We start from the raw sequence: 23162 nt of genomic DNA, 5'->3' as shown, positions 1-23162 counted from the left end.
CATGTTACTGTGAGTCTTATCTGGTTTGAATTCATAGCAACATGGCCATGGTTTTATTAAAACATTTATTTCATTTTCAGTAATTGCAGTCTCATCGCAGTATAAACACTAAAATGTTAATTTTGGCATAACGATCTCACAATCTGTCACGATCGTTGTAAGAGGCAGACCAAGGTGCAGCGTGATAGGCGTACATCTTTTAATGAGTACTTTACACCAACAACAAAACGATACGTTAAGTCTAAAGGTTCACCAACACAAACCTATACAGAACAAGATCCCACAAATAACTAGTGCCAACAGGCTGCCTAAGTATGGTCTCCAATCAGAGACAACGAGCTACAGCTGTCTCTGATTGGGAACCACCCTGGCCAACATAGATATGAACGATCTAGAACAGACCCAATGAAAACTAAACATAAGTCCACACCCTGGCTCAACATTTAAGAGTCCCCAGAGCCAGGGCGTGACACAATCACTTTAGTAATAGCAGGTTTAGGGTTACAACAGCAGGTTGTGACGTGTTAGCACAAATCAAAGTAACAAAACAAAACTGAATTAAAGGTAAAATCCTAAGACCCATATAAGCCCATCTATTAAAACAACCTAAAAAATTGTTTTAATCTTTTAATGTTCAAAACGGATCACAAGTTGGTCAATGTGGTACCATGAACTGTAAGCATCAAATCAAATAAATGTAGAGGTTCTATGAGCTCTGCCTAAAAAACATGACTTCCAAGATAGGAAAGCAATGGGCTGAGCCCTGGTCCAGTCAGCTTGTGATTGGCTCTCTGTCTTTCACACTTCATTGACTGGCGCCTGTGAAAATGACAAACATCAATAGAAAATTCCCTGCTTGTCCTAGGATTTGACTCCCTATAAAACAGTGAACATATAAATCTTCATATCTACATTTGTCAGTTTGTTAGGCTAATTTCACAAACTCAAAACAAACAGAAGTATGAGACATAGGTTTGGTTATAGAAAGGTTGTTGTGTACTTACTCTCTGCACATGGGGAGCTGTATTCACTCACAGCTTCATCACCTGAGAACAGAACAGATGGGAATGCAGAAGTTAGTTCCTTTCTAATGCTAACTTTACTTCCCTTTCAGTCAGTCAACATCATTAAACTCCCACTTCAGGGGTGAACCAATGGGCCCATACTGGTGATGTCTATTTTCCTTCTTCAGGGAACCAGAGTTATGTACGTAACCTAGACGGGTATGCCAGTGCCACCAAATATTTCAGAAAGAATGGGGTGGTTTGGAAACTGGTTAATAGAAACCGGTATTCTTGCATTAGAGAAAAAAGCATATATAAACGTGTTAGCTTTTAATAGAAGAGCACCATGAATTGAAAATTATATATATATATATATATATATATATATATATATATATATATATATATATATATAATGTATTTGTGCTCTTCTATTAAAAGCTAACACGTTTTGATACAGGGTGTCAAACTCATTAAATGGAGGGCCGAGTGTCTGCTGGTTTTTGGTTTGTCCTTTCAATTAAGACCTAGACAACCAGGTGAGGGGAGATCCTTACTAATTAGTGACCTTAATTCATCAATCAATTACAAGGGAGGAGCGAAAACCCACAGACACTCAGCCCTCCGTGGAATGACTTTGACATTTGTGGTCTAATATATCTAGTTTCGGGTGTTGCAATCTTTTTCCATTTGAGAAAGAGTACCAGTTTTTCATGATAACCCTTGGGGAGCACAATGTTTGCTGCGCATGAGATCACGTTTCTAGGGTTGCAAAATTCCGGGAACTTTAATGAAATTCCCTGGTTTTCCAGAACTCCTGGTTGGAGGATCCCAGATATTCTGCTTATTCCCTCCTGTTTCTGTGAATCCTCCAACCGGGATTTTGGGAAAACCAGGGAATTTAAAGTTCCCGGATTTTTGGCAACCATACACATTTCACTGTCTGTGTTAGATGGAATTCTTACTTGTCTGGTAATAGTCATACACTTTCACCACAGCTGGTTTCAGATTCCTCACAGGCACATCCTCCTCTATGGCCAGGCTGTACGTCTTAGTTTCCTTCTTCTTAAGCTGGAATTAAAGGAATAATACATTTGACACTGAAGTTCAATGTTCTAGATTCATATAGTGGTACTGTATAAAACATCCACTACTGTCTTACTTTGATGTTACTGTTCAAGTTAAATCCAGTGTGTGGATGCAAATGAGACCACATCCAACTAGGTTTTCTGTAACCGATAAAGACAGCACCCTGTTTAGACGCAACATTTATGATTCATGATCCTACCCTATCTAGGTAGATGATGACATGTCCTTCCTCCAGGTCAACTCGTTTGACATTGGGGTCATTTTTCAACTGGAAGAACAGAACACAGGTTAACATTGTCATGGACAGTAGAACTGATATGTTCAAAGGACAACCACTGGCATTGAGAATACTTACACTTAGAACAGATGCCATTATCATTAATATGCATCAAGTCATCCTGGAGGGTATTATACTTAGGGCCAGGAGTGTTCCCCAAACCGGTAAAAATCCTGGCCCTGATTAAACTATATGTGTGTTCCCTTCAACTGAGGTTCTCTTATTGACTCACAGGCTTGAGGGAGGACTTGTCCAGGACGAAGCCGGAGAGAAGCTTGACATTGATGATCACCATGTTGGTCTCTTCTCGCCGACCGTTGTACCTGTCAGTCACACCGGGTCAGATTAAGGTAAAATATAATCTTAAATATGTTCGCATCAAATACATCTTCACACTAGTGGTTCAGTCACTTTTTTTGGTGTCCTACCAGAATCAGTCAGTTGCTATTTCAAGGTTAAAAGGAATACCACTGTACCTGACATCCACAGACACTATCAGAGATTTTTTAGTGCCGTCGCATTTCCCCAGTGTCTGTGTTGAGATGTTGAAAGCAGAGAAGTCAGGAGGAGGGGGAATATTGTAGTGCATGGCAATCTGAAAAGACAACAGAGACAATACCATTGAGATGCATGAAATCAACTTCCACATGTCAATGTACAGTACATATGCATTTCCGTTAGTGCTGACACTCTAGGGTTGAAACGTTCGTTTTTGTGCAACAATGTGCCCGACTGAACACAAACCAGACACTCAATACTGCATGTACTGAGAGGCAGCAAAGGGCAAATGACTGGAGCCTGACCTGCACAAACACGCAGCTCTTGCCCTGAGCCTTGATGTTGTAGTCCCCAGGGACCTCCTTCAGCTGCTCCTCCTGATAGAGTAGCCTGTTTTTCTGATTCACAGTGAACTCCATCTTCAGGCCTCCAGCTGACCTCACACTGACTGTACTGGCGCCCTCTGGACTGGAAGGTGGCAGTAGCGATATGGCCAGGGCCTGCAGCGCTACCACTGTGTCCTGGTGGCAGGGAAGAAGAGAGAGATGCTGTTGCAAAAACCAATCTGGATGACTATAGCTTTGGTATGGATGGAGAAAATCAATATAACAAAGTAATACATATTAAGAATGTAAAATGAAGCACAAAGATTCAAGGAAATCCATGTGTTGTGTTATGAAATTGTAATGCTTTAATACAATGTCCAATATGCTACATTTCATATAAAAATAAGTATTTGCTGTGATCAATGTTTAACCATGTACTAACAGTAGGAGTGATAGGCAGATGAGGTGCTAGAGTGAATGAATGTCTACCAGACCAAGAAAGTACCTGTGTGGAGGCAAAGCCTCCGTATGGGTTCTGCTGCTGGGCCAGCCAGCGGACGATGCCGATGGAGTAGTCCAGCCCAAAGCCTGGCATGGAGGGGCCTGAGAGCAGCGCCAGCAGCACGTAGGATGTCATCTCCACCTCCAGAGAGTCCGTCTTCGTCCCCGAAGCCTCTGCTCTCTCCCAGTGACGATTGCCACCTGTGGTCATTTTCATTGTCAGTGGCTGTTTCACGACAGACAGACTTTTTCACAAAGAGACAAGACACATACCCGAGGTAGCAGCTATCTTGTCCAGGTGGGTGATGAGCTTGGTCCTCATGTCCTGGTTTTGTGCCAGGGTGAATGTGTAGGACAGCAGGGCTGTGGTGTAGGTGTTCTCCAGCTGGTCAGACACTGCTGCCTTCAGACACGCCAGACTCTTCTCAACAATGGAGTCCTGACACACCCACATACAAATACAACAGGGTTGTAGTCATTAGGCACCAAACAGAGGAACACTGATTGAAACTGGGAGGGAATACCTCAACCAATAAGAAATGCATATTTTGAGTTGCTAAATGGGTTTTCCAAGAACTGTGTGAATTAGTTGGACAGCTAAGCAGAAATATCCACTAGGGCTGTTCATCTTTTGATAAAAGCACCAAATGTGGCCTTCTTATTTATCGATATAAAAAGACTTGGATATGGAAAGAGAGAAAGGTCAAAGGTGATAACTCACAGTAGTGTTGCCATCCAGCTCCAGCAGTGCAGCGGTGATGTAGGCAGTGAGCGTCACTTGATCCCCGACCCCTCCCTATGACACCAAAGGATGACAGTAAACTTCATCCAACATCATACAGTACTCCCAGGTGCTACAGCGTTTCAAAATCAAACTGATATCAACCGATATCAGGCAAAAACCATTGCATTGTTTAAAACAACATTCACATGATATGTTGCACAAAGATACAGAACAGGGGGGGGGGACGGGACCTGTTAAGCCCTTCAGATTCAAGTGTAGTGTTCTGGAGATACACAAAAGCTGTCAGGACTAGTCAGACTGAGGTCACTTTGGGGAGGTGGTGTGTTCTCAGGACAGGCTAAAACATGCTTGGGATTCTTGTTGTGCTCAGCATGTGCACTTTTGTGCTTCTTTGGGGCACACGTGGGGTCCTAAGGTCCTGCTGAACAGTACATTATCCTCGGTGTCAGTGCAATATGAATTATGTAAAGTACTCATATTTGATGTTAGACTATGTATTGTTATCAAGTCTTTTGTTTGTTAGTTATCTAGAATTTTATGCCGACTCCACCATTGCACTGTAAATAGAAAGGGACACTTTTGCACCAGAACCTCCTGCTGAATCTCTCCTCTTAACGTTACCTTTTCACATTTGGTGGCTGTAGTAAGATACTACTACTCCTCCTCCTCCTCCTCCTCCTCCTCCTCCTCCTACTACTACTACTACCAACTGAGCTCTGATTCCCCTTTACCTTCATGTCGTTATGGAAGAGTTGCCCCACTGACGTGATGCAGCCATCCTTCTGCTGGTGACTGGCCAACCAGGCCTTGGCCTGGGCAATGTGGGCGGGGTCCACAAAGATGTAGGGCTTGGCCCCGCCAAAGGACTTCAGCACAAAGGAGGTGAGCCTGAGAGGACACGGGAAAGATGTCACTGGAGTTACTAAGACTAGATGTGGTGAGCCTTACCTAAACTATGGATCATAGAATCTAGATAACAGAAGTTAGTAGCCATACTGTATGTGCTGAAGCCAACTCTATACTTGCCACAATAATAATTGGCTTCAGCACATACTAATACTGATTGGAGACGATCACATTCCTGCCTTGATTACATACTGTAACACCCTTAATCCAATGTCATTTTCAAGAAGGACTTCAAAAAACGAACAAATATTTTGTGGAATTGTCGAATTATCTAAGAGAAGTTATTATGACTGAGTGGACTTCCAATAAACTGACCAGGTGTTTCCAGACTCATCACTCTGCCCAAAGGCACTGTAGGAGCCATCGTTATGCTTGTAGTTGAGCTCTCTCTGGTAGCCTGCAACACAAATGGCCAAATGAACAAACAGATTATCCTTCAAGGGACTTCTATTATATGTGCAAGGTGCAGTTAACTGGTTTAGTGCCAAATATAGACAACAGGTTGTTGCTAGTCAGAGGTGAGATGCACACGGAAATGATCAGATCATAAACTGTCAGACAGTGTTGATCTTTGCAGACTCCTGTTCAATCACAGCTCATTATTTAAAAAGTACAAGGCTTACTGCAAATTATCTTGTCATATCCCAGTGCATTCTATGTATTCCATTAAACATTCCATTAAGCATTGCAGTCCATTTCACCAGGGTTGTGTCCAGTAGGAAGATTTTGTAATTTTTATTGAGTAAAACAGGGAGTGCAGGATGTCTGATAATAAATGCTTGTTTTTCGTTGCAACATATTTTAAAACAGTTTTGCTATGTTGTGCCTTACTGAACAGGACCCAGCTCACTCACCACTCTCTAGGAAGCCTGTGGCCCTGGTCTGGATCTCCTTGGTGAGCTGCCTGGTGCTCTGCAGGTAGTTGAGGATGTAGATGTTGGGCGCAAACAGCACCATGTTCTGCTCTCCACAGCCATAGGGCATCTGTAACAGGCTGTCCAGGTTCTTCATGGCCCGACCCATCAGGTCGCCTGGTGAAAGAGACCAACCATTGAGACAATCAATCAAACATTGGTCTCTAGTTAATGGCAGTTGTTATTCAATGGGCAGATCCCTGTTTCTTACCCTAGCCCTTAACCAATACTTATCCCTATCATCACCCATAACCTTCAGGCAGTCATAGATCTGCAGGTTGAATACTTGAATAGTCACTTCCCTCGTCATGAAGAGGGATGAACAATCCTTGCCTACACTTCATCTGCACCAAAATGGAAAACATATCCTGAACATTTTATAAAACTTAGAATTAGGTGTGAAAACTCAGCCAAACAGATGGAGTATTCTCACCCAGTACTGAGAGGGAGGCCTTGGCAGAGCCCTTCACAAACACCTCAGGCAGCTTCAGAGAGATGTCCTTCTCCACTGGGCCCTCTGGTGATGCGAGACAGATAAACGAGACAGACCGTGAGTGACTTGAGAACCGTTATAACCAATTAAAAAGTATCTGTCATCTAAACCAATATAAATGCACGTCAACATAATCATCAGGGTAATTATGAGAAAGTAAAATGACTGATAGAGGTCAGGAGATAACCTGCAGGGCAGAGCAGAGCGTTGTGGCTGACTGTCTCCTGGGTTCCCTCGGCCTGTTAGAGGGAAATAGACATTGAGAAAGACTGGCTTTCTTCAGGTAAAAGAGCACCAAAATAAAACACAGTTTAATGATGACAACTAAAGTTAATTCTAGCATAGAATTTATATGGTAACCACTTAAAAAGGTACATTTCACTCCAAAATCAGAGTTAATAAAACGTTTTAGACCTGAAAAGTAGACTAATGTCGAGATAAGTCTACATCACAGGCTGTCTGTTGTGTAGGTCCAGCTATACGGCTCAATCCAAAATGAATGGAAAATACAAATTCTACTGTTTTTACCCTTGCCCTAGTGTTACTGAAAACTTGATCTCAATTAATCAATGTGGGAGAAAGAACAGTGGACTTTCTATATAAGACAGACACTCACCTCTACCAGCAGTGTTTGCACAATGGTGTCAATGCGTCCTTTTTCTGGCACCGTGGCCACTTCGCTGCCGCAGAACTTCTGAGTCTTCAATGCCTCGGCACTCACTTTCAAACTCACCTCCCCTATAGTTCAGGCCAGGGAAACATTAACATGCATGTCTAGATCAGTCACCCATCAACCTACCCCTCCCTCAGCTTGCTCCCTCTTACCCACTCCTCCTCCAGCCTCTGCTCCCAGTCACTCATGTACCCTGGCTCAACTGTTCCTTCCTTCCTTCCTTCCTTCCTTCCTTCCTTCCTTCCTTCCTTCCTTCCTTCCTTCCTTCCTTCCTTCCTTCCTTCCTTCCTTCCTTCCTTCCTTCCTTCCTTCCTTCCTTCCTTCCTTCCTTCCTTCCTTCCTTCCTTCCTTCCTTCCTCTTCCTTCCCTCCCTTGTTACATCCCTCATTCCTTCCCTCCCTCCCTGCCTCTCTCCCTCCCTCTCTCTCCCTCCCTTCCTCTCTTGTTCCCTCCCTCGTTCCCTCCCTCCATTTCTCCGATAGCCACTGATACACCGAGGGAGATCTTTCTGAGCATATCATCAGATATCCCTCTTGACTTGTTAGTACAAGTGATTGTCAACATTTCTTTACAGGGCTAGGATATATACAATTAATTTATTTGAGCCATGTGTATCAGAAAAATAATTTAATTTGCTTCAATTTCAGTCTGACGAGAGCTGTGTGAAGTCAACAACCCAGTCTTAAGGCACTACAGAAGCATCACTGCTTCGAATTCACTCCCTACCCCTCCTCGCCTTTGGCCCTAACCCTTTTCTATTTGCATAAATGAAAGGTGTGGATGGGTATAAGCAGTGTAGTGGTGGAGCTTCTAACATATTTCTAACACTTTACAGATCGGCAAACATTGAAGGGTTAGGGGGCAAGGGCCAAGGTGTAGGGAGTACATTTGGAGTCTATTGCAAGAACCTTGTGATAGATTGACAGAATATACTGTATGGCTCACCCAGAGAAGTTGGGGTGAGGATCCACTTGAAGGTCCTGCTCTCTTCACCACACAGACACAGGGTGTACTGGCAGCCTTCACAAGGCCTGGCTGTGAACTGGTCCGACTCAGCTAGAGTCACCTTCACCTAGGAGAAACACATGGTGTCAATCTCAAGTCTTTCCTAGATTCCTCTTCTCGCGTCCTTAAAACGTCAGAGCGTCTATAGATTGTCTACAGCAGGGGTTGGCAACAGGCGGCTCATGGGCCAAAACCGGCCCACAAGTGATTTATTTTTGCTTCCCCAAAGTTGTTAGTAAAAACAAATGTATATATATATATATATATATATATATATATATATATATACTCTACGAGTCAAAAGTTTGGACACACCTACTCATTCAATCGTTTTTTCTTTCTTTATTTTTTACTATTTTCTACATTGTAGAATAATAGTGATGACATCAAAACTATGAAATAACACATATGGAATCATGTAGTAACCAAAAAAGTGTTAAACAAATAGCCACCCTTTGCGTTGATGACAGCTTTTCACACTCTTAGCATTCTCTCAACCAGCTTCATGAGGTAGTCACCTGTAAGGCATTTCAATTAACAGGTGTGCCTTGTTAAAAGTTAATTTGTGGAATTTATTTCCTTCTTAATGCGTTTGAGACAATGAGTTGTGTTGTGACAAGGTAGGGTGGGTATACAGAAGATAGCCCTATTTGGTAAAAGACCAAGTCCATATTATGGCAAGAACAGCTCAAATAAGCAAAGAGAAACGGCAGTCCATCATTACTTTAAGACATGAAGGTCAGTCAATACGGGAAATTTGACATTTTCTTCAAGTGCAGTCTCAAAAACCATCCAGCGCTATGATAAAAATAGGTCTCATGTGGACCATCACAGTAATGGAAGACCCAGAGTTACCTCTGCTGCAGAGGATAAGTTCATTAGAGTTACCAGCCTCAGAAAATGCAGCCCAAATAAATGCTTCACAGAGTTCAAGTCACAGACACATCTCAACATCAACTGTTCAGAGGGGACTGTGTGAATCAGGCCTTCATGGTCGAATTGCTACAAAGGAACCACTACTAAAGACACCAATAAGAAGAAGAGACTTGCTTAGGCCAAGAAACATGTGCAATGGAAATTAGACCGGTGGAAATGTGTCCTTTGGTCTGGAGTCCAAATTGGAGATTTTTGGTTCCAACTGCCGTGTCTTTGTGAGAGGTGCTTTGCTGGTGACACGGTCTGTGATTTATTTAGAATTCAAGGCACACTTAACCAGCATGGCTACCACAGCATTCTGCAGTGATACGCCATCCCATCTGGTTTGGGCTTATTGGGACTATCATTTGTTTTTCAACAGGACAATGACCCAACACACCTCCAGGCTGTGTAAGGGCTATTTTACCAAGAAGGAGAGTGATGAAGTGCTGCATCAGATGACTTGGCCTCCACAATCCCACGACCTCAACCCAATTGAGATGGTTTGGGATGAGTCGGAAGGCAGAGTGAAGGAAAAGCAGCCAACAAGTGCTCAGCATATGTGGGAACTCCTTCAAGACTGTTGGAAAAGCATTCCAGGTGAAGCTGGTTGAGAGAATGCCAAGAGTGTGCAAAGCTGTCATCAAGGCAAAGGGTGGCTATTTGAAGAATTTAAAATATAAAATATATTTAGATTTGTTTAACACTTTACTACATGATTCCATATGTGTTATTTAATAGTTTTGATGTCTTCACTATTATTCTACAATGTAGAAAATAGTACAAATAAAGAAAAACCCTTGAATGAGTAGGTGTGTCTAGACTTTGACTGGTACTATATGTATATTTTAAATCACCAGGAATTCAGCTTAAATTTAGTTTAATTTAGGAAATCTATTCCCAATTATTCCCACAAGTAAAAAAAAAAAAGATACATGTGATCATGTCTCAATGTAATCAAGGTATGAAACTATAGATATTTTCAAATACAACCTCTTTTTGGGCTTAGTTAGCAGAGTACAAATTATTATTATTATTTTCCGTCCCCCCGACCACTCCAACAAAAATCATCCAGCAGCTGAATCTAGTTGCCTACCCCTGGTCTACAGGGACTATCCAAATGAAGTGGGACTGGAGAGGTAAAGAAATAGGCAATACTGGGAGGGCTTACCATGATACACTTGGAGAGGTAAACAAAGAGGCAATACTGGGAGGGCTTACCATGATACACTTGGAGAGGTAAAGAAATAGACAATACTGGGAGGGCTTACCATGATACACTTGGAGAGGTAAAGAAAGAGACAATACTGGGCGGGCTTACCATGATACACTTGGAGAGGTAGTTGAACACTGTGGCCTTGAGTGTGAACACCTCCCCCCGGATGACAGAGTAGGGCAGTGTCAGACTCACAAAGAAGGGTTGGAAGGCAGTGAGGCCAGTGTTGGGAGCCAGGCCAAAACCCACTGGGGAAGTACAGAACGCCCCTGCAGCCCACTTAGTGATGGTGTCTGGGACAGTCTTCTCAACATTAACCTTTCCTGTATCTCTGGTGGTGTGGAAATTTTGAATAAAAACAAAATTTATATTAACATTAGAAAACATGATTTATGGTAAATTCAATAGAGGACTAGGTTTTTTTTTTTTTTATGAACTCGTCTTCCCCCTTAAATCGACCCCTAGCACAAAAACATGCCTGTAGTTTCAGTTTTGCCATATTAGTAGGCATTGTCAGCCCAGCACCCCATGAAAAGGGATGTGTGTTGGACTACAAATACAGTGTATGTTACAATGCTTACCCCACAGGCACCAGGTCCCAGATCCAGGTCTCAGGGAAGTATGTGCGGACGGTCTCCATAGGCCCGTCAGAGGCTCCAGGGGCTGGTGCACTCGGCAGATTTGGCATCATGTTAATGGCCATGGGACGAACTGTAAATAGAAACCAATCCTTCATTAGGTTGAGACTAGAAATGTTTAGACATTAGCATATCAAATAAAAGTTTATTGGTCATGTACACAGATTTGCAGGTTTTATGGCAGGTGCAGCGAAATGCTTGTGTTACTTGCTCCAACAATACAAATACACAATAATCAAAAAATCTAAACAAGAAATCAAGAGCTAACAGTCCAAGTAGATATATTAAAGTGAGAATATAAATACTTGGTGTGTATAGACAGAATATAATTTGGAAAAGAAAATGGTATGTACAGTAGTAGCTATATTGGGATGAGCCATGTCGAGAATACAGTATTATCATACACAATGAGTAAACAACAGTATATACACAGAATATGAGGTGACTAGCGTTCAATCACTCTATACATGGGGCTCTATATAATACATTTACATTTACATTTTAGTCATTTAGCAGACGCTCTTATCCACAGCGACTTACAGTTAGTAATACCCTCTTCTATCATACCATTGTCTTTCATTGTAAAGAGTGTGTTACAGTCGTAAGGTTTTTTCACGTCGGAGTTGGTCAGGATCTTGATTCCAACTTCCTAAAATGAAAAGTACAGAAAAATGAACAGTGTTAGGGAGTAAAGGCCATACCTGTATTTCAGTTTTGCATCATGATGTGGGTATTACATTAACCAATGTAAAACCCGTCCATTTTGTAGATACTGTGTATATGTCTTTCTACTTATTTCTGAAAACTCACTTCATAGACTGCATTCTATTATAATTCATTCAGTGTCTACTTCACAAAGACGCCATTTTAGCCTGAGCCTCTTACATACTTACTATTTATTTATACATTGTCCATATTCCAAACAGACAATAACAGCAAACTTATTTGAGCTTCTTACTTTAAAGACGCTGTAGGCATCGTTTTCGTCGTTGTTGGGGCCAAACCAGAATGAGCGTTTTTTCCAATCAGGTAGAGGTGGTTCTACCAACTGCTCGGCCGGTTTAGGTACGGGTGGAAAGAGCATCTTCATCTCCTCTTCAATGATTGGAGGATAGCGAAGGCATGGGTAAGGGTCTTCTACTCTGTATGAATATCCAGACAACTTCTGAACAGGCAGCTGACTGAAGACCTGCAGAGAGAGAAGGAATATACCTCTAGTAATACTGACTTGATCATCTGCAGCATCTTGACACGGTCAGAGCGTGGTCGGTGCATGGTCAGAGTGTAATCAGAAAGTGGTCAGAGGTTACAGGGTCAGTACATAGTCAGGACAAGGTCAGTGCATAGGATAACACCTGGGTTAAATACATATAGCAAATACTTGATCTGCGATCGATTTAGCTTGAGAGAACCAATGGAATAGTCCCAAAAGTTAAAAGGTCTAAACTTGAAGTATCAGACAGTGGTTAGATGGTTACATGGTTAGAGGAAGCTGAAAGTGAGCCGAATCCTATCTTGAAGTCACATGGGTGCACAAAAACAATGCCAAAGGAGGATTTGTGTGATCATGGTTAGGCTTCAGCTTAGTGTGGTGAGTCAATGGTTAGTAAGTGAATGTGATGGGCTGTGTACTGTCCCAAATGGCACAGTCTTCCCTATATAGTGCACTACCTTTGACCAGGGCCTCAAAGGGGTTTGGTCAAAAGTAGTTCACTACATTCGGAATAGGGTGCCATTTGGGACGCATGCATGGAGAACGTACAGAGTCTAGGCTGAGCTCCTTTTCAGGCTGCAGCAGCAGCACACTCTGGTCGATGGCCCTGAGAGAACACAGAGACCCTGGGTGGGCCTGGAGGCTCAGAGAGGTCTTCTCCCCTGGCAACTCCTGGAGAGACGAGAACTTCAGGGACACCTGGAGAGGAGAAAAGGGGGACACATCACAGCTATGTTTAAATACAGTGGGTGAAAAAAGTATTTAGTCAGCCACCAATTGTGCAAGTTCTCCCACTTAAAAAGATGAGAGAGGCCTGTAATTTTCATCATAGGTACACGTCAACTATGACAGACAAATTGAGAAAAAATATCCAAAAAATCACATTCTAGGATTTTTAATGAATCTATTTGCAAATTATGGTGGAAAATAAGTATTTGGTCAACTACAAACAAGCAAGATTTCTGGCTCTCACAGACCTGTAACTTCTTCTTTAAGAGGCTCCTCTGTCCTCCACTCGTTACCTGTATTAATGGCACCTGTTTGAACTTGTTATCAGTATAAAATACACCTGTCCACAACCTCAAACAGTCACACTCCAAACTCCACTATGGCCAAGACCAAAGAGCTGTCAAAGGACACCAGAAACATAATTGTAGACCTGCACCAGGCTGGGAAGACTGAATCTGCAATAGGGTAAGCAGCTTGGTTTGAAGAAATCAACTGTGGGAGCAATTATTAGGAAATGGAAGACATACAAGACCACTGATAATCTCCCTCGATCTGGGGCTCCACGCAAGATCTCACCCGCGGGTCAAAATGATCACAAGAACGTTGAGCAAAATCCCAGAACCACTGGGGGGACCTAGTGAATGACCTGCAGAGAGCTGGGACCAAAGTAACAAAGCCTACCATCAGTAACACACTCGCCGCCAGGGACTCAAATCCTGCAGTGCCAGATGTGTCCCCCTGCTTAAGCCAGTACATGTCCAGGCCCGTCTGAAGTTTGCTAGAGTGCATTTGGATGATCCAGAAGAGGATTGGGAGAATGTCATATGGTCAGATGAAACCAAAATAGAACTTTTTGGTAAAAACTCAACTCGTCGTGTTTGGAGGACAAAGAATGCTGAGTTGCATCCAAAGAACACCATACCTACTGTGAAGCATGGGGGTGGAAACATCATGCTTTGGGGCTGTTTTTCTGCAAAGGGACCAGACGACTGATCCGTGTAAAGGAAAGAATGAATGGGGCCATGTATCGTGAGATTTTGAGTGAAAACCTCCTTCCATCAGCAAGGGCATTGAAGATTAAACGTGGCTGGGTCTTTCAGCATGACAATGATCCCAAACACACCACCGGGCAACGAAGGAGTGGCTTCGTAAGAAGCATTTCAAGGTCCTGGAGTGGCCTAGCCAGTCTCCAGATCTCAACCCCATAGAAAATCTTTGGAGGGAGTTGAAAGTCTGTGTTGCCCAGCGACAGCCCCAAAACATCACTGCTCTAGAGGAGATCTGCATGGAGGAATGGGCCAAAATACCAGCAACAGTGTGTGAAAACCTTGTGAAGACTTACAGAAAACGTTTGACCTGTGTCATTGCCAACAAAGGGTATATAACAAAGTATTGAGAAACTTTTGTTATTGACCAAATACTTATTTTCCACCATAATTTGCAAATAAATTCATTAAAAATCCTACAATGTGATTTTCTGGATTTTTTTCCTCATTTTGTCTGTCATAGTTGATGTGTACCTATGATGAAAATTACAGGCCTCTCTCATCTTTTTAAGTGGGAGAACTTGCACAATTGGTGGCTGACTAAATACTTTTTTTCCCCCACTGTATATCTATACTAGCACACTTAGAATACATGTCCAACAAATTGCTTCATTTCAAGTACAGTAGCATTAGAATTGTTTGGCGAGCTACTCATAGATGGGCTGCGAGCTACTGTTAGCTCACGATTTACCTGTTGGAGTCCCCTGCTCTACACAGTACTAGCATTATTATGTTTGCGCTCTGTTCCAATATTCAAACCAGTATGCTACTGTACTTGAAATGAAGCAATTTGTTGGACATGTATTCTAAGTGTGCTAGTATAGATATACAGTGGGGGAAAAAAGTATTTAGTCAGCCACCAATTGTGCAAGTTCTCCCACTTAAAAAGATGAGAGAAGCCTGTAATTAATTTTCATCATAGGTACACATCAATTATGACAGACAAAATGAGAAGAAAAAAAATCCAGAAAATCACATTGTAGGATTTTTTATGAATTTATTTGCAAATTATGGTGGAAAATAAGTATTTGGTCAATAACAAAAGTTTCTCAATACTTTGTTATATACCCTTTGTTGGCAATGACACAGGTCAAACGTTTTCTGTAAGTCTTCACAAGGTTTTCACACACTGTTGCTGGTATTTTGGCCCATTCCTCCATGCAGATCTCCTCTAGAGCAGTGATGTTTTGGGGCTGTTGCTGGGCAACATGGACTTTCAACTCCCTCCAAAGATTTTCTATGGGGTTGAGATCTGGAGACTGGCTAGGCCACTCCAGGACCTTGAAATGCTTCTACGAAGCCACTCTTTCGTTGCCCGGGCGGTGTTTGGGATCATTGTCATGCTGAAAGACCCAGCCACATTTCATCTTCAATGCCCTTGCTGATGGAAGGAGGTTTTCACTCAAAGTCTCATGATACATGGCCCCATTCATTCTTTCCTTTACACGGATCAGTCATCCTGGTCCCTTTGCAGAAAAACAGCCTCAATGCATGATGTTTCCACCCCCATGCTTCACAGTAGGTATGGTGTTCTTTGGATGCAACTCAGCATTCTTTGTCCTCCAAACACGACGAGTTGAGTTTTTACCAAAAAGTTCTATTTTGGTTTCATCTGACCATATGACATTCTCCCAATCCTCTTCTGGATCATCCAAATGCACTCTAGCAAACTTCAGACGGGCCTGGACATGTACTGGCTTAAGCAGGGGGACATGTCTTGCACTGCAGGATTTGAGTCCCTGGCGGCGTAATGTGTTACTGATGGTAGGCTTTGTTACTTTCGTCCCAGCTCTCTGCAGGTCATTCACTAAGTCCCCCCGTGTGGTTCTGGGATTTTTGCTCACCGTTCTTGTGATCATTTTGACCCCATGGGGTGAGATCTTGCGTGGAGCCCCAGATCGAGGGAGATTATCAGTGGTCTTGTATGTCTTCCATTTCCTAATAATTGCTCCCACAGTTGATTTCCTCAAACCAAGCTGCTTACCTATTGCAGATTCAGTCTTCCCAGCCTGGTGCAGGTCTACAATTTTGTTTCTGGTGTCCTTTGACAGCTCTTTGGTCTTGGCCATAGTGGAGTTTGGAGTGTGACTGTTTGAGGTTGTGGACAGGTGTCTTTTATACTGATAACAAGTTCAAACAGGTGCCATTAATACAGGTAACGAGTGGAGGACTGAGGAGCCTCTTAAAGAAGAAGTTACAGGTCTGTGAGAGCCAGAAATCTTACTTGTTTGTAGGTGACCAAATACTTATTTTTCACCATAATTTGCAAATAAATTCATAAAAAATCCTACAATGTGATTTTCTGGATTTTTTTTCTCAATTTGTCTGTCATAGTTGACGTGTACCTATGATGAAAATTACAGGCCTCTCTCATCTTTTTAAGTGGGAGAACTTGCACAATTGGTGGCTGACTAAATACTTTTTCCCCCCACTGTATCTTCTAAGAGTTTAATTCAGGAGATGGTAACTAGTTTTCAACTCCTTCCGTGGTGCCACAAATTCCTAATTATTAATTTAATCGAGTAACAATTAAACATAGTTAATTGATTTGATGAATAACAGTCATCATATTAATGGAAGTCACGTCGCGACAAGGACCAGATGCGCAATTAAAGAGGAAAAAAATCTAAATTTGTTAGTTTTCTTCCAGACCTTAAGAAAATTGTATTCAGATGTGATTTAAGCATTGACATGGACTCAGAACATACAATTTTGTTGTATCTGTATTAACAATTGTAATTTTGAGAGTGAAAAACAAACAAAAATTCAAAACAGGAACATTTAAACTGAGAAAACATAATTTGGGAAAATATACAACTGAATTTGATTAAACATTTTTTACAAAGTTGTTTATTAACCATTATATAACCAGATATATTGCCAGAAAACATATTGCACTATATTCTCGTGTACACTAAAGACCCGGGAAGAGTTGCAGGGGAGAGGAGAAGAGTAGAATGTGCCTATTTGAAAGCTAGAAAAATGTTTTGTAGCTCGCAACGTTTATTTAACGGATTGGTAATGATCCAAAAGGTGCAGTTGAAGGATTTCATATCATAGTCTGATGCAAAGTCATTTTGGAAATCGATCGTAGTGCATGTTGCCCCAATATATCACATTTTGACATCTCATGTAACTGGCGAAAGATGCCTAGTTGCTTACCTTGTTTTTCAGGCAGAGGTGAATGGGGAAGTCTTGGCTGTCTGCTACTGCCTCCCCATCAGGCAGCATGGTGTACACCACCACCTGGGCAAAAGGGGTCAGCTCAGGCATCCGCTGCAGCGAGAGCGTCAGCTCCCCTTGGTTTACTAACATGAGAGACGGACAATGGGATTGACATTAAGTCACCGTAAACCACCAATCATCCAATACAGACATCGTGTTTTGTGACTAGTCTATGAAATTGAAATATACTGTGCACTATGCAGTAAGAACATGTCAGAAAGGATTCAGGAGAATCCAAGACCAATTTATTTACCTTTTCCTTCTTTAACGATCACAGGAATACGGCCATGCTGCTGAATGCTGCCTCTAGATATAACCTGGGACATAAGAGACAGCCAAGTGGTATCATCAACATTAATAACCAGAGAAAGACCCAGGGAGACAGGAACATTGGCCAAAACCTGGAGATCTGCTACAAATATCTTCAAGTTAATGCATTACTAAAGTGATATATTACTGTGTATCACCCATGATGAAATATTCAACTGGAAGTCAAGTACTCTATGGTTTTCCCAAGCCATTCTTAAAACATTTCCAGACAAAACATAATATAACAATCAAATACCAAAGTAAGTCAAATATATATTCCAAAACTTTCTGGTGGAATCAACAAAAAATCATGTTAGGTTGTATTTTGAGTGGAACATCCCTTTAACCTTACCAGATAGAAAAAGTCGAGGGTCTTCTGTCCCTTTATCAGCGCCACCCCTTGGATGATGTAGCGAGCAAAAACAATACCGTTTTTCTCACAGGAGAACTTCCCTTCGCCCTGCATTATCTTCACAAAGCTCTTGCTCCTGGAATAGAATTTCCTTGCCAAATGGTAAGCGGATGTATATACTGGTCTACGCAGACCCTGCTCGTACGGATAATCCTCCTCAACCTTTTGATAGCGAGCCTGGTTCAAGAAATACAGAACATTGTAAAATCTTGGAGAATACAACAGGAAAAATTAATGATCTCAGTCAGAACAAACAATTTCATGTTTAAATAATATATCATTAAATATTTAATAGAGTAAAACGTGAGTGAGTGAGTGAAAACTGACCGACAGAGACACAGACTCAGAACTCCATAGAGAAGTGTCTAGAGAGAAAGAAGCAATGCCCTTGCTGTCTGTTGTGAGAGTCCATTTCTCAGATGTGATACTGTTTTGTAGGAAGAGATACACAGGCTCATTGGGAACGGGAGTAGAGTCTGGACCAGTCACTTTGATCTGAAAACACAGGACAGGATGACTGCAGACATCCAATATACTAAATGTACACTCCCATTGCATAAAACACATCAAAAGCATGGTTAGATGCTCCAAATGATAAGCTAAAATGTATCACAACTTCTTTCACAAAGATTTTTCTGAGCAATCCGTTTCCGTGCAGTGTTATTAAAAAGGCATTTGTTTATATATTTTGTCCTCACCTTCCCCTCGTATGCAATCCCTGGTTTATATGCTTGGGGCACGTCCTCAAAACTAACAGTTATGATGACATTGGTGAAGCTTGCCTTGCCACTACCTTTAAGGATGACCCCTGGAGAGAACACAGGCAAGGGTTAGAGGTCAACAGTTGAGCATGTAAACACCTCTACGTTAAAGATAAAGTTCTCTCCTACCCGTTCCATATTCCTCCATCTCAGTCTCCACTTCAAAGTCCCCAAAAGATTGATTTAGACCGAACCCGGTCAAGTCGATCATTTTGGTTGCACAACCAGTTTTGTCGGTCTAGGGTGAATGAGAACAGTTGTTGTAGGTCAGCTTAGCTCGGCTACAATAACATGCTTCCATAAACCTCAACATTTTCCCAACAGTGAGTGTTCTTCATAATCTAATAATTTAGCGTGACAAGAATAAAAAATACTTACTTTCATGAGATACAACTCACAGATATTGCTATTATCATATAACCAGTAATATTGAATGGCATTTCTGCAAACTTTCGCCGTGACAGACCCCATCACTGGTTTTCCATAAGTGTATCTAGAAACAAAGTCACCAGAAGAATGACAATTCAATAATGGCAAACACGTGTGTTGCAAAAATAGAAACAGCTATGAACATGAGCAAGTATCAAACATGGGACAGTATCTATAAAGTATAGTCTATGCAACACACAAATTAAGTCTTAATATTCTGTCCATAAAATGTCCCAGTTTAAATGATCATCTTATTGTCTATCATGCTCGATCATCTTATTCACTTACTTTCCACAAACTCTCAGTGTTGCTTGCTTGTCCAGAATAGTTATTGTTTGGGGAAGATGGACTTTCACCTCATACTTGGGCAACACTGTAAAAAATACATATCGATATTACTTCCTCATTGTCTGTTGGACTACACCAAAAACAAAATTACAGACCACAATGTAATCATCAGATAGAACATTTCCTCACCATATTCTTTGATGTCAAAGTTTTGGGAGGTTTTTTTCTCCCCTTCTCATTCCATGCAGTGATGATATAACTTCCCAGCATTGCCTCTGTAGACATGGAGTGTGACAGGTCCAGAATTCCACTCACTGTTGACTGGTTCAACCACTGAGCAATGCGGTTGGAGTTGGGGTCCTGTATACAGATTCATAGTAGATTGAAGGAAGGTATTTTTGTTATAGAGGTAGGCATTGTATCAATTCATGCCGCAGTACATATTGGCAGGCCATATTTTTGAAGGGAGATCATGTCATTATTATTGCTCATGTGATATGCAGCTTTGGTTTTTAGGTGCGATAGATTTGAATGAGTCTCACCTGAAGTTCCACTGTTTGATACTAAAAAAGAGAAAAAACATTCAGCATTTATATTGGGCCCCAAAAATGTATGATTTTTTTTTTACTTCCCAAAATAGTTTTTACAGTAGGCCTACAGGAAAGGGGTTCAAAACATGAATTTCACGACTTTCCAAAACAGTTTCTACCATACAGGCATCTTTTTCTACGGCGTTACAGTACAGAGAAGGCCTTGAGCTCATGTTGATTCAGATGCTCTGATCAAACAGCCAGGCCAAATGAACTGACCACATGTTTGCTGAGCCACCTACACACACTGTCTGTCTCACTGCCCCACTGAATCATCAAAATGGGACTGCAACAGGATGAAACCATTGCTCTATCACTTCCCTTCCTTACTCAACTACAGTAAACCTCTCCCAAAATGACACAGCACCTCCCTAGAATGTTACAATGCTGACTAACACTGGGCTGTCCTGTTCAACCAAACTTAAAAATGCTTTGAAAGAGTAACTTTATTTTTATTGAACTTACACTGAAAGAGTAACTTACCATCTGTTTGAATGACAAGAAACTGGCATCCAGCGATACGATTCGGAACTTGACTGGAAAAGCAGTAGAAACATTTGTCTATATACAGTGTACATTATATCCATCATCAATTTCAGTAATGACCTTTCCTCAAGCTTATGGCCTCACAAGTATACTGTCAACATTATTAACAGTAGGCCTAGACGAAAAGGGGCAGTTTAGTACATTTACAAGTAATAACTCAGGAAGGGTCAGTTTCAGTATTTATCAAATAATTTATATAACTACCTGTCTGTCCAGGTTTGTAGACTGGTTTGTCTGTCTGGAAAATGGTGAGGAAACTTTTGGCCTTGATAAGGATCTTGGTGTTTTTGCTCATCTCCTCCTTCCTCCCCTTGACGCTAACATGGACAGTGGCCACACTGTCAACCTTCACTGGGGGTACCTACAACATGAAGAACAGAACAATGGAAGCTTGTTAGAAGTTCTACAATTCTCTAGCTCCTAACCATAGCTTGGCTCTCCTGACTGAGTAGCTTGAGAAAAGAGGGCGTAGCGAACTATGATCAAAATAACACCTATTGCCTTTCATAGGTCGTATCATTTTGCATACAGCACCCAGCCTGGAATCCAAGTTCAATTCCACACAACATGACTGAGTTACAACCAAACTATTCAGAATAAAAGACTGAAATGAATGTGTTGAATGAATGTGCATAACTAGCTTGAGTCTAGTAAGAATAGTATTTTGTTTAGATGATGATCAGTACAGAAGAAGAGTCAAAGATTGCAGGAGTTTCTATAGTATTATAGTAGATCATGATCTATGGTAGATCACATCGTTGTGGAACTTTGCAGTTAGAAATGTCATAGATAGAGCTGGCATGACTACTTATTATGCCTCAGAGAGACATGTTGGTTCTACATAATATATTTCTATCAGAGCGTTCCACAACGTTGTAGCCTGCTGAACGCAGCACAGTTGCAGCTGACCTGGAAGGAGGTGCAGCGATAGAAGTCCTGTCTTATGGCTTCCTCCAGTAGAATGGTGCTGCTGCCACCCTCCATCTTCATCAACACCTTCAACAACAGAGGCTCTGTGGCTTGGTGGACCTGAGCACAAAGTTTCTCTGTGGTCCCTCCTACCACCTCCGAGCTGACCGTCACCAGGTAAATCCTAAAAGGGGAAAGAGGGAAGAAGAGCCAGCATGAATGCAGCTGTGGTAATAATACTTAAGTGGCAGTGTAGTCATCATTCTGCTCTTTTGTTCCTTTGTAGCCTATTGATGTTTTAAAGCTGGGGATAAAGTGACCTTAAATCGTCTCTGGCCCCACTCAGGCCAACCAATGAGACATGGAGGACACAATTCATTCTGTTTTGGACAGTGTTTGAGGGAATGAATACCAATGAGTTGTTTTGATGGTCTGTCAACCACGTCTTGGGATGATTGCACAGAGGAACGTACACTAATAGGAGGGCAGTGTCTGTCAACGTCTCTCTGATGCATATATCAAGTCTATCACAAGTTGGATTTGCAACCCAAAAATCTATAGGCCTATTTGCCAGCATGTCTCATAAGATATGAAAAGCCTCACATGCACTGAGAGAGAGAGAGAGAGAGAGAGAGAGAGAGAGAGAGAGAGAGAGAGAGAGAGAGAGAGAGAGAGAGAGAGAGAGAGAGAGAGAGAGAGAGCGCGAGCGAGCATGATAGTCTTCAAATGATTTTATCAGAGTGATGTCCTGTGGCCTTACCACTATCTTTTTTGTATTATACCCAAATGGAGACAATTGCAAGCATATATTCAGTTACATTAGTGCAGTGAGCATATAAAATAATGCATTATATGTAATATCATGTTTATAACTAAAATAATGATATTGCTCAGATGGGCTATCCTCCACCTGCACGTGCATAGTGTGCAGAAAACAGAGTAGAATTAATATCTCAATTTGAAGTCCGTTGCATGCAATCAGGTATGTAAATAAACATTGCTGGTTGTGAGTTTAATCTACTGCCTACTACATCAAATGTTTTGTAGCTTACTTACGATTCTTTGAAGGTGCTCGATGTCGCAGTTTGTAAAATCACTGATGTGATCAATACAAGGTAAAGTAAGTTGAGAGCCATGGCCATAGCTGTGGTACACAGCCTGTCTTCCTCTCCGCACTTCGAAATGCTCCCTTCTCTTGTACAGATGGTCAGGAAAGTTGCACAAACGGTGCTGTTTATACCCAAATACACCCTCATGGGTCACTCCCTTCCAAATTGTTTGGAACACCGCAGACACCTTCCTCTTCCCCCAATTCCGCAGAAGTTCTCAAATAGGTCACAGCCCGACCAATGGGATGGTCAGAATGACGACCAAAATACCCCAGGCAAAAGGAAATACACATTTTGGCGGGAACACCTCAGAGAAGAAATACCTGTGTAGCCTGGCTAACCTGTCGATTTAGCCCACCTGTCGATTTAGCCATTAGCCATGTAAAAATCCCCCAA

General features: G+C 41.8%; 2 protein-coding genes across 3 annotated transcripts; both read right to left on the bottom strand.

Annotated features, from left to right (window-relative positions):
- Positions 1-400: 400 nt before the first annotated feature.
- On the bottom strand, positions 401-19382 carry LOC121565216 (alpha-2-macroglobulin-like). 2 transcript variants are annotated; one of them, XM_041876028.2, is made up of 29 exons: positions 19274-19382; positions 19025-19133; positions 18833-18942; positions 18462-18629; positions 18075-18311; positions 17667-17730; positions 17351-17496; positions 12963-13112; positions 12159-12389; positions 11741-11849; positions 11144-11273; positions 10668-10893; positions 8372-8498; positions 7370-7491; positions 6941-6992; positions 6694-6777; positions 6201-6377; positions 5662-5743; positions 5172-5328; positions 4417-4491; positions 3969-4134; positions 3700-3896; positions 3174-3389; positions 2847-2965; positions 2603-2693; positions 2293-2361; positions 1970-2075; positions 1005-1046; positions 401-819 (listed from the first exon to the last, which is right to left on the bottom strand). In XM_041876028.2, the coding sequence occupies exons 1-29, from the start codon at positions 19364-19366 to the stop codon at positions 806-808; spliced, it is 3669 nt and encodes a 1222-aa protein (XP_041731962.2). In that variant the 5' UTR covers positions 19367-19382; the 3' UTR covers positions 401-805. The 2 variants fall into 2 exon arrangements, with proteins under 2 accessions (XP_041731962.2, XP_041731964.2); XM_041876030.2 differs by having other exon boundaries at positions 11768-11849.
- On the bottom strand, positions 19297-22820 carry LOC123483463 (alpha-2-macroglobulin-like). The gene is made up of 8 exons (XM_045213537.1): positions 22714-22820; positions 21658-21841; positions 20953-21109; positions 20686-20738; positions 20155-20175; positions 19802-19972; positions 19613-19697; positions 19297-19388 (listed from the first exon to the last, which is right to left on the bottom strand). Exons 1-7 carry the CDS (start codon positions 22797-22799, stop codon positions 19677-19679), a joined length of 693 nt encoding a protein of 230 aa, XP_045069472.1. The 5' UTR covers positions 22800-22820; the 3' UTR covers positions 19297-19388; positions 19613-19676.
- Positions 22821-23162: the final 342 nt, after the last annotated feature.

This window comes from Coregonus clupeaformis, chromosome 5 (genome assembly GCF_020615455.1).
Source record: "Coregonus clupeaformis isolate EN_2021a chromosome 5, ASM2061545v1, whole genome shotgun sequence".
In the NCBI taxonomy this organism is placed as follows: Eukaryota; Metazoa; Chordata; class Actinopteri; order Salmoniformes; family Salmonidae; genus Coregonus; species Coregonus clupeaformis.
Note: the sequence above shows the minus strand (reverse complement) of the source record. Positions and strands in the feature narration are given on the sequence as shown.